The sequence below is a fragment of the Brachionichthys hirsutus genome, chromosome 22 (assembly GCF_040956055.1).
Source record: "Brachionichthys hirsutus isolate HB-005 chromosome 22, CSIRO-AGI_Bhir_v1, whole genome shotgun sequence".
NCBI classification, from domain to species: domain Eukaryota; kingdom Metazoa; phylum Chordata; class Actinopteri; order Lophiiformes; family Brachionichthyidae; genus Brachionichthys; species Brachionichthys hirsutus.
In genome coordinates, this window is record NC_090918.1 from 484,241 (window position 1) to 495,559 (window position 11,319).

The 11,319-nt window shown below is 43.0% G+C and overlaps 2 protein-coding genes across 2 annotated transcripts; both read right to left on the minus strand.

The window, feature by feature from the left end:
- Positions 1 to 3,646: 3,646 nt before the first annotated feature.
- Positions 3,647 to 6,782, minus strand: myf5 (myogenic factor 5). Its single transcript, XM_068755016.1, has 5 exons — positions 6,728 to 6,782; positions 5,713 to 5,847; positions 4,956 to 5,428; positions 3,957 to 4,033; positions 3,647 to 3,839 (listed from the first exon to the last, which is right to left on the minus strand). The coding sequence occupies exons 1-5, from the start codon at positions 6,780 to 6,782 to the stop codon at positions 3,647 to 3,649; spliced, it is 933 nt and encodes a 310-aa protein (XP_068611117.1).
- A 2,663-nt stretch (positions 6,783 to 9,445) lies between these two features.
- Positions 9,446 to 11,002, minus strand: myf6 (myogenic factor 6). The gene is made up of 3 exons (XM_068755003.1): positions 10,457 to 11,002; positions 9,925 to 10,021; positions 9,446 to 9,845 (listed from the first exon to the last, which is right to left on the minus strand). Exons 1-3 carry the CDS (start codon positions 10,979 to 10,981, stop codon positions 9,736 to 9,738), a joined length of 732 nt encoding a protein of 243 aa, XP_068611104.1. The 5' UTR covers positions 10,982 to 11,002; the 3' UTR covers positions 9,446 to 9,735.
- Between the last annotated feature and the right edge of the window lie 317 nt (positions 11,003 to 11,319).

Genomic DNA, 11,319 nt, shown 5'->3' on the forward strand with positions numbered 1-11,319 from the left:
GTTAAAGTAGAGATATATATACAGTATGGTGTATGTCGTTAATTTTCACCAGTGTCACCAATCCTATGGCTCATCTGCTCTGCTTCCTTGTGAATAGAATAAAATATTTAGTTATTATTACACAGCTGAACAATGAACAAACGTTTCTCAGCAGCATATGTAGTAATAACTATGTGATTGATTTACACATTTAAAAGAAAAATCTAATTGGTATCATTAAATCAGTATTTCAGTTTTACTTACTTCAATATATGTTTATTGAATTATGTATTTATTAGGAGTCAAATTTAAATGTGCTACATCTTAGGCACACAGGAATTGTCCCTTTAGATAATATGAAAGGCTTTTAATGGTAAGAATCCAAACTGCAACCAGATTGATAAATCTTTCAGAGGTATTAGATACTCACTACAGCCCATTGATTTAACACCCAGACGCCTTAATAATTTCAGCGCTGGGAAAACTATAGTGGCGTTGATCATAAAATAGAGAACCACTGTCACTTATTTCTTTAGCGCAGCTGCTGAAGCTGAAGTAATTAAGCCTAACGTACCAAAATGTTCCTCTGAAGGCTCGTCTGGGTTTCAGCCCAAAGACGGAGTACTCGATACAGAGAGCCGAGTCGAATAAAAAGAATCCTGCAATCGGGAGGTATTAAACTCAAAAAGGCAATAGAAAGAAGCAGAAAACAGCCTCTTCATCACCGCCAGCACGCCGCACACGGTGACCCAATGCAGTAAATTCTCTTTTAGAGCTCCATCTCAAAGGAGCACATCCACAGCAAAATGTGAGGTGAGAGAACGGGAGAATGGAGGTGACAAATTCCTCCCCTGTGATCAATCAGGATCACAGAGACCCTGAATGCCACACGTCTTTGGGATGACATTAAAATGTTTTGTCAAGGCAAAAGGTTCAGTGATTCAGACTCACTTTAGTGGAGATTAAATAAGTCATAGTCTTGCCTGCCGTTCCAATTTTCACTACATAGAAGGTGTTTAAAAAACAACAACGTTCTAATCACTTGCTTGGTGTCTTATAAATCCCATTTACGCATCTGCCCTTATGTAGAGCGGAGAAAACTGTTAAGCCCCGTGTGAATGCATCATCACAAGTCAGACTATATGAATAGAATGTTATTAAATGTTATATGTTGTTGTTTTGGTCTAGTTGTGTGATCAATCACACTCGGGTGGAAAAACCAGACCTTAAATGCGAAAGAATAATCTATTTTTGACAGCTGTATAACATGACGATGCAGACTTGTCTCTACTCTGTCTGTGCACCTGTAAAATAAAGACACGAGGATGAGGACCGACGAGTCAAGACTGATGTCATGATGAAGGCCGTTTGGATTAAATTCTCATTAATCCAACAAATCATTAATGTCTCAACTGAAAAGATTTATCCCAAAATGTAAATTTGATTGCATGATCTTTTCTTGACATGAAGTTCAAAGACTTTGGTTAAACATTCATCATGAGATTAGAATTGATCTCAAATATGAGTATATGTTTAAGCAGTACAATAGACTGTAAATGCTACCCTGGGATTAAAATCTACCGGTACTAATTTTTTTTTTTTATTGATCCTTTAAATCTGAGCACTAGAAATATCAGAAAACACTCCCCCCGCGTGGCCTGAGTGAGTACTGCAGCAATGTCTGTGCTTGTCTTTGAGCCATGAGTCAATTTATTAATAATGTTCAAATTGAAATTGAAATAAGGAGTGAATTTCCTTCTCTTCCATCCATTTCCCCTGAGCTCACAGTGCGTTCTGTGCTTCACTTTCAGCGAACGAGCGCTTCGTGAATCGCCGCCACAACTCCAGCCATGGAAAAGGTCACGGCTGACATCTGGAGTGCTGTAAGACATTCGTAGAGGTTGGTGAAATAGAAGCTGCTGCTGGAATGTCCACCATGTCACACAGCACTGCAGCAGGGAGACAGAGCCACTGTGGGATGGCTGGTGCCTGTGTATAGGGAGTGTCATACTTGTACAATAAAGGAGGTGCTGTCGAAGATGGATGTAAAAGGAAAAAATATGCTGTTTTTCTTTTTTTTCAATTTTATAGGACGAAAATAGGACGAAATAGACAAATATTGGGACATCTGGTAATTTGAGACAGCATTTTACCTCTGCCCTTGAAGGCATCAGTCAAATTTATTTGTGCTCACAAGAAATTTATTGCATCGCCAGTTGGGGCATTGTCGACTGCATAAAATAGAGGTGATCCCCTAAAAGAAATATTTGAAGGAGAGTAACATGTATCGTGTGTTTTTATTCTACCAAATATGGTGCTGAAATGTGGGCCGTTTATATTTTTTCTATTATTATTATGTTCATATGAGCGACCTCACATGTATGTTGAGATGAAGCCTACAGACAATATTAAGTTAGAGAAAAATGCTCGCCATGCTAAAGCTTCAAATTTTGTGCAGCATCATAATACTGATCCAATTATCATTTGGCAAGATTCGCCCGCGGCAAATAGTTTTCTGATAACGACAAACAAGCAAATATTGTTAGCGAAGTGGTGGCACTCCTAACTACTTCCTGGCTGCGTGTTTATCACTGGATTGATGGCAGCAATTTTTAGTCATTGGATTGTTTTTTAAAAGCTTGAATACTTTTCTCTCAACAGCTTTTAGTTGCATCTTGAACCAGATGTTCATTTAAACAGTTTCTCACACCGGCTCTTCCAGTCGGAAGACAAATTTCAACTTCCATTTGTGTGCAGTATGTACTGGCTACACCTGAAAACGTACACATTATAACACACCTTTATTCAGTAAAAATCTTTTTAAAGGCTTAATTTTGGATTGGGTTTTACACATGGCAATTTAATTTTATGGAACTGCATAATTCTGCAAGGGAATTAAAAAAATGGGATTTAAAAAAAACTCAATATTGCACAAAAAGGACTAAATGAGTTTCAGACGAAATGACGATACTGTTCCACCATGAAAGGAATCCAATAAGAAAAGTACAACGAAATAATATCCATATCGGAGATAACCATGTACCATGACTAATCATTGTTATAATGACGTCATCCACGTTTTCTGTCAGATAGCGTTTCTCTGTGTGCTTGACTTAATGAAAAGAAAGCACCTTGTAAAACTTCTACAAAGGTGCGAGCTGCAGCTTTAGGTGTCATTTTCATGTTTCTAATCAATGTTTATGGCATCTGCGTGTTTATTAGCGTGAATAGAACAGTCCTCGGCCAGTAGTTCAGCTTTACCTCTCCCTTAAGGAATGATGAATGAGATATGCGTGGTCACAAAGAAAGAGGGGAGAAAGAGGAGTTCCCAAAGTAATAAATGCAACAACAAAAAAACGACAACTTTTATACAAAACAGTAAAAGATTTAATTTCATAAACAACATGGAAAGTAAGAAATTAAAACTGCTTAAATACAACTTCCTGATGGAATAAAGCAACATGATAGTAGCCATCATAATTAAATATGTTTCATTGGGTATAGTAGTATGTAGAATAAATGAGCATTTACAGTATTTACAATCTCATGTACAGGATGAAAGCTGCGTGCCACAGGTCCTCGGGAACAGCCGAGCGTCCTTCAGATTTAGAGCTAGTTCTTATCTATTGTTGCAAGTGCAGCTGGCCGGCAGCCGTCAGTGCCTCCTTCACAGGACGTGGTAGACGGGCCTGGTTCCAGGGCTCTCGGGCGTGCAGGGCTGCGAGTCGGAGCTGCCGGGGGAGAAGGTGGTCGTGTCTCTCAGAGTCGCTGGTCTGCAGCTGGACTCCGCCGAGGACAGGCGGTCCACGATGCTGGACAGGCACTCCAGACTGGAGGCTCCAGCTGTCTTATCGCCCAGACTCTCTGAAAGGAGGGGGAAGAGGGTCAACATTTAATTGTGATGCACAAAAAAAAGTCATTCCTTTCTATGTTTGACTTTACATTGCGTGCGTTTTGTAACATAAAACATACCAAACATACCAATTTTCCCATATGAATAGCTGTTGCTGTAGTTTGCATGCAGCTGTTGCCACACTGGACTGTTGCTGTCAGCCTGCAAGGAGAAACGAACGACAAGACAAATTTACCCTTCAATACTCAAATAGAACAGCCAACGATGCATTTTATATTTATTTATTTTTGCACAAATATATAGATACACTAAGAGGAAGCCGACACAGGCAAATGCCCTTCCTCATTTTCTGGACAGACTAATAAATCCTGAATTCCAAAGTTATGGGATTCTTTATTTCACATCCACCTTAAAGCCGAAGCGGCAGCCTGCGCTCCCTTTCCCCTGCCCGGCTCTGAGCGTGGCAAATCGATTGCATCAGTGGAAGCAACACCAGTTTGTGCAAGATGACACTTTCGCCAAGTAAATCTGCAGAAAATCCTGGCAGCGGTGCAGAACATGCAGTCAGGATGGAATGCAGAAAAGCACCCAGTTGGTCTTGCCAGACTTCAGTGAGGTGGATTTAGTCTAGTTTATTAGGGCTATAAAGTGTCCGGTGGTGGGAAAGCCACTTCTCCGTCCAGCATTATAAGTTTTTTTTTCTTCTTCATATTAACTGATACTCTGCCACCTTCAAACTGTTGTCAGGTACAACTAATCATCCTGACTTATAATAAAATGTAGACATACATATAAGAAAATGATAGACGTGTATATTAAAGAGTGTGATATGCAAGGAGAATGATTTTAATCGAGGTCTCTTGGGGCAAGACAAGCTTATTTGATTGATTTTAATTTAAAAAAATAAATCTTTCACATTGAAATGCAGGTTAAATGTACAAACGGAGATACTTGGTCAACAATGAAGGTCTTTTCAGGTCAGGTTTCTGCAGGAGTGTGTGTGTGGGGGGGGGGGGGGGGGGTCCTGCGTTGAATTTTGGTTGAGTTATTCATGTCAAGCTGTGTTTTTCCTGTAATGTTATGCACATCCAGATGTGTAAAATATGTGGCTCAGAGCTCTTACCATTCCATCAGAGCAGCTGGACAGAGGGCTCCCGGGCTCTGAGCTGCTCCCTCCAGGTAGGCCGTAGTAGTTATCCACCTGCTCTCGTAGCAGATCCTGCAGGCTCTCGATGTAGTGGATGGCGTTGCGCAGGATCTCCACCTTGGGCAGACGCTGACTGGGGTTGGCCGAGGTGCAGCGCCTCAAAGCTTCGAAAGCGTGGTTGACCTTCTTCAGTCGCCGGCGCTCACGCATGGTGGCGGCCCGTCTGCGGTCCACAAAGTTGGACTTGCGTTTGCAGGCCTTGCAGGCCCACTGGAGGCAGTGTCCTGGCTGGTGGGGGGCTCCCGGGACCCTTACGTGCTCATCTTCGTCGGAGCCGGCGAGTTCCATGCCGGGGCCGAACTCGAGGCTGTCTGGAGACGAAGCACATGCTCTGTCATAGTAGACCTGGGACGGGGAGAAGACATCCATAGCTGGCTGGAGAATCAGGCCTGAATGGATGGAGAGATGGGCGTAAAGGAGGGAGAGGAGGGCAGAGAAGTGGGGTGAGAGAGAAAACCTCTGAGTGATATGAGGGGTCTGTTGGCCTGAGCCCCCCTTATATGCCCCCAGGCCAGAGCCTAGGGCCCACATTGGCCAGATCTAATTACCATGGCCCATTGGCCCAGCCAGAAGGCAGACTGGGGTTAGATTAACTCCCACCCTGCCCCATCCCAACACACTGCCCCCCCCCCCCCACCCAGTACCCTGCAGAGTTTCCCACATCTGCACTTACTGGTGTTTTCCCACTCATCACCACTCTCTTCTTCCAAGGGCCTTTCTCCTCCAAGGCCACGATGGTACGATGTTTGGGAACGTTTCGTTTTTTTTGTGCGGGCAAACGTTTGCGGCTTTAAAACCAACCCATGGCCTGTTTTTTTCAAATGTTTAAAAGTGGTCCATGTTGGTTGATTTATCTGTAGCAGGCCCCTGGGCATCAGGTCATCGCTGATAATGAGCGTGACGTTAGTTATGAAGACATAAATACTAAAGAGAGCGAGTTTTGTTTGGTCAAACTGCAGAAAAAGAGGGGGGGGGGGGGGGGGGGGGTCACTTGTTGGGTATGCAGGCCAATTTTTACGGTGGAGACAACAGCGTTGCAGATGCAGCCCAGCTGCAAGGGAAGGTGTAACATTTCAAGCCCTGTGAATTCGCATTACAGCAGTCAGCCCCCCCCCCCCCCCCCCTCTCCGCTAAACACATACTGCTCGTCACTGAAGGTGCTGTGAATGAGGTGATTCCAGTTTGGCAAACCTCATTAAAACAGTAATTATACAATTAACACTGCCGTGCAATCCCTTGCACCAAATTTTAACCATTAAACGTTATTGACACAAGTCGAGTATGCTTCAGTGCGACGCACAGCAGATGGCTGCTGCCATGGTGCTATATTGTGGTGCTGTGGTTATTTAAGGAGTGGTTTAGGGGCTTATGAGGAATGCAAAGTTGTTAAGGTGCAGATGATTTTCATGATTTTTAATGTGATAAAAAATACGACATAAAAGAAGAGTTAATTATACGGTTTTTACACTCTAAATAAAGAAATATCAGGCGTTTAGGGCATTTTCTTTCAAATTAAGAGAGCAGTTTCAGCACCAGAAAACAGATTTTCACACTAAAAGGGCTTTTTAGAGTTTAGACCGGGGTGCTGATGACATCTCATCTCTATTTCTCACAATGTGCCAAAGCGTTTGGCGACCCCCGCTCTTCTCTGGGAACTGCGCGCACCTAAGTAAACACGCCAGTAATACCTGCTGCCTCGGAATTGCCGTCGGAGTTTGGATTAGGCACAGCTGAAGAAGGCATCGGCTCGCCAGCGCTTGTAAGCTGCTGAGAAGATCAAAGCCTGTTCGGGCTTGGAACAAGGGCGACAACAAGAAGGGGCCTGGGATCCCACCGACAGCCAATAGAGCTCTGACTCAGACTGGCGCAGCTCTGCGCGCCGTCGGGAACGCGTTGCGCGGCTGGAAGCGGCGCTGTCGTTGCGCGTAGAGCTGCGCTGTGAGATCCGTGCGCTCTGGCGGTCTCTTGGGAACTTTGAGTTTGCTGTTTTTGTTGTTCTCAAGGGTCAGAGACAGAGTTAAGTGAAGGGCAAAGGGGGGTGATGTTTTATGCCCCCCCCCCCCCCCTTCCTCACGTCTGAAACCCCTATTTCTTCTAAACGGCCTCCTCCTTTGACTTAAAACGCTGCTTGTATGGCGCAACTCAAGAACCCTGGCACAAGCAATACGTCACTCACCCCTGCAGAAATTGATGCCTTTCTGAAGCGCACCTTTTATATCAACAGCCAAAATGCTGTTAGTGAATGAAAATATCCTAAACAAAATAAATAAAAATATCCTAAAATAAGGATAAGATAAGAGAAGCTACATTGTCTGCATGGTGTTTCCTCATAGCTGTTTCCCCAAGTCCATTTTACTTTCCCCACAAGAATTAGTGGATCCAAAAAAAAAAAAAAAGATTTGAGTGGCAACGCCATTTGTTTGGCAGGGAGCAGAAGGAGGCCGCCAGCCCCGCTGCAGGGAATTCCTTTTTTCTTGCATGATATTCAAGCAAAGTCTGGATAAATCCGAGCGTTCAAACTCCAGACATCCCCTCTCAGCTCGCCTTTCATCAGCTATAGGACTTTTAAAACACTGCCTTCACAGCCAAATGAGAATGATATGGTGTCATCAGTAACATCCATGTAATGCTCATGTAAAAAAGTTTAAAAAGAGCAAGAGGCTCTGCTTCTTTGTGGGGGAGTGCATGCATAAAATGAGAGAGCTGGGTTCAAAACACAACTGGATATTTTACAGCAAATACAATACTTATGTAGTTTAATTTTAATGTTTGCAATTTATGCAATATGCATGTGAAGGCCCTGCAGTGAGCAAAACCACGTTTCATGGTAAAAGAAAACAAGAGAGCGAGAGAGAGAGAGAGAGTTAGCAGGAGCCCATTAAAATCACATTACTGTTCGAGGATATCGTGTTTCTGCAGAAAACAGGATGTTTGGTATATTTCTGATAATAAAAAAAGAGCTAAATGTCTGCTTTATGTTTTTCAGCTCAGTGGAAGCTCTTATTGACCTGCACAAAAGTACCACAACAACTGTGTTAAAAATAGTATTTTAGTATCATTATTAGAATCAGAAATATTCTATTTCCAATAAAGTGCACCTACAGGAAATATGATCTGGTATCCTGGTGCGTATAACGTGCGAATCAGCAAGATAATGAGCACAATTAGAAAAAAACGAAATAGAATTGTTGAATATCTTAACAGACTAAGTCCAGAAAGGCTGCGCTATCTTGATGGTGTATAAGCTGTAGTTTCTATGGGGGGGTGGGAAGTGAGTCTGAGATGGGGGTATAGAGGTGCTAAATACAAGTCAGAAAGATTGTAGAGGACAAAAAGACAGCAAGTGTGGTGGCAATGCTGTCACAATACACACTCCAAGGAGGTCTATGCCCAACAATTCCAAAGAGCCATCAATTAAAACCGTTTAGAAACAAACATCAGATGATAATTTATTTAACGGCCGTGGTCACAAAATGCTTTCCGAACTGTTCTGTGGATCTTTAACCAACCAGTGACTCCACACTGAAAATCCGTCTAAACTTTCCTTTAGTTCTTTCTCATGGAACCGAAAAGGATTTAAGTAAATTATATATATATATATAATTCAAAGAACTTCAATTTTGTTTGCAAGCGTAGTATTTCAGCACATTTACTTTCTTTCCTGCATAGATTCTACTTTCTTCCAGGTCTTTGAAACACTGTAGCTTTGTAACATCTAAGTCTCCAGCTTCTGATAAGCCTGTAACACGTGTGACACGTTTCACGGACACACACGTGTGTTTGTAAAAGTCTGTCTGTAGTTCCTGAGAGATGAGTCAGAGTCACAAAGGGCAAGAAGGGCATTGTGTCATCCGCAGAGATCAGAGGGGGACCAGAGCACCCCCGACAGCACCAACAAAACATCCTCACCTCACGTCAATACGCGGCAAACAAGCCTCCGAGGACTCCCACACGTCGCATCGGGCATTCTAATAGCAGGTGATGATGAATTAAGACCTCTCTTTGCCTCATTACCCCAATGGGCTTTTAGTTCAGGCCTCCTGCTGAAAATTTCCATGTCCCTAATATATGGTAGGGGGGGGGAAGAGAGGCACGCTGTGCTCAGAATGACTCGAGTTACTGTTTTGGGATCAGTCCTGCTGGAGACAAAGAGAGCTGGCCCGGCAGCGACCATTCCAGGGCAAACTTTTATGGACTTCTAATAACCGTGAATTGTGGAGGAACTGGTAGATCTCGTGTTGGGGATTTTTATAAATATCAGGGATGGATTTGCAGAAAAAGTTTAATCCCTCTTTTGTGTCTGTTATAACATTATTTTTGTGGATATTTTTGCAGTTTATTTTAAGTGATCTGTTGCTCATACTTTTATGGCATGTCCTTGAAGATTAAAAAAATATGAGGAACGGTTTAGAGTATTGCAAAAGAACTGTTTTATTTCCTTGGTCAGTTATGTACAAATGCATACCTTTGTTTTTTTTAAAGAGTTTGTGTGATTCTGAATATAAAATAAATAAAATCTTTATAGCACATAATTATAAAATATGTACAAATGTGTTGCTCCTGTTGTGCAAGTGAAGGCTACATAAACAAACAGAAGCCAGAATGGCTGAATAGAGCGGAAATAATTAATAGATAAACAATGGAAATTTCAATAAAATATTCAAATTGTGTCTCATCAGGGTCTCAGAATAACATTTCAGTTTTCTGACTCGTCCTCCCGGAAGGTGATTTTCTCATCGTTGGTGATGCTGTTCACTATGGATGACAGACGCAGGAGGCTGGAGGATGCAGAAGACTCACTTGTTCCTTAAACAAAGGAAAATCACTCTCATTTATTGATATGTGAATTTCTTTATTGATGATTTTATTTGTTATTTACTTGTACCTTCCCTCTGGTTTAGCACTGTTGCGGCGGAATGGTCTGCAGAGGTCGACCAGGTCTCTGGAGGCTTTTTCCACTGGTAATTATTATGACTGGCCACCTGTAGAAACACACACACACACACACACACACACACATGTTACCCAGACACAGTGATTACAGCATTGATTGATTGCATCTGAAAGATAAACACTTGTAGGATAAATCAGAATTGGGCCCAACATTTTCTGACAGTTGAGTAAAAGTAAAAAACATTTTTTACGAAATAAATGAGAAATATGCTATTAATATTGGACCATCGTGTGCTCCATATAATAATAGTCATACATTTATCATTACAACAAGTTAGTAGAGTATAATATTATGGTGAAAAGGAATATAAACAGGCAGTAAACGCAGCTTGATGTCATTGAAAGCACCACAGACACTTAAAACGTCTGTGCCGTAACGCGACAGGGTCGGCTGCGGTCTAAGCCCATTACAGGGATATAAATGTCCCCCCTGACGGACATGTGGCGATCCAGTGCGGCCTTACATTGTGCTCTGTGTTGTTGAACTTGTGTGATGACGCGTTTTGCGCTTTCTCCTGCTCGTCCAAAGTCTGCAGCAGGTCCTGTAGCCGTTCGATGTAGCTGATGGCGCTGCGTAAAATCTCCACCTTGGGCAGCCTCTGGTTGGGGTTGGCCACGGTCTTCCTCTTCAGCGCGTCGAAGGCCTCGTTGATCTTTTTCAGCCTCCTTCTCTCCCTGAGTGTGGCGGCCTTGCGTCTGTCCGTGGGCGCCGATTTTCTCTTGCAGATTTTGCAGGCCCACATGAGGCACTGACCCTCGCAGTGCGTGCGAAACCCCGGGGGCGCAAGGACGTGCTCCTCCCCGCTGCTTTCCTCCCCAGTCTCAGACGGAATATTATTATCCTGGCTCGGAGACAGCGGGCTCTCATTGCCGTTGTACAGAGGGGACACCCCGGCCATGTCCAAATGCTGTAGTGGTCCATGATTCCCTTCTTCCAGATAGCGCAATTCATTGAAAAGATAAGGATTGGTCTCAAAAAGGTCCATCATATTGTTGCGACCCTCTCTCTCTCTCTTTCTCTCTGTGTTTTGACAGTAGGACTCTGGCATTTAAACAGCGCAGCAGAGACACAAGTCACCAGGCTTAAATATAGAATGTGAAACTCTATCCAACGCGTTGGCTGTCACACTGCATCAAGAGAACTTTTTTTTTTTTTTTAAACCTTCTGACTTTGTAGAGGAAACGCATGTACATTAAGATCTCGACACAAACTATTGAAATGTCACCTCGGGTTTCACGACAGGTGCTTTAAATATCTGCATCCGGACAAAAATGGCAGTCGGCTTAGCATTTACACTTTGTCAGATCACCAAGTTTGCTTTTTTTA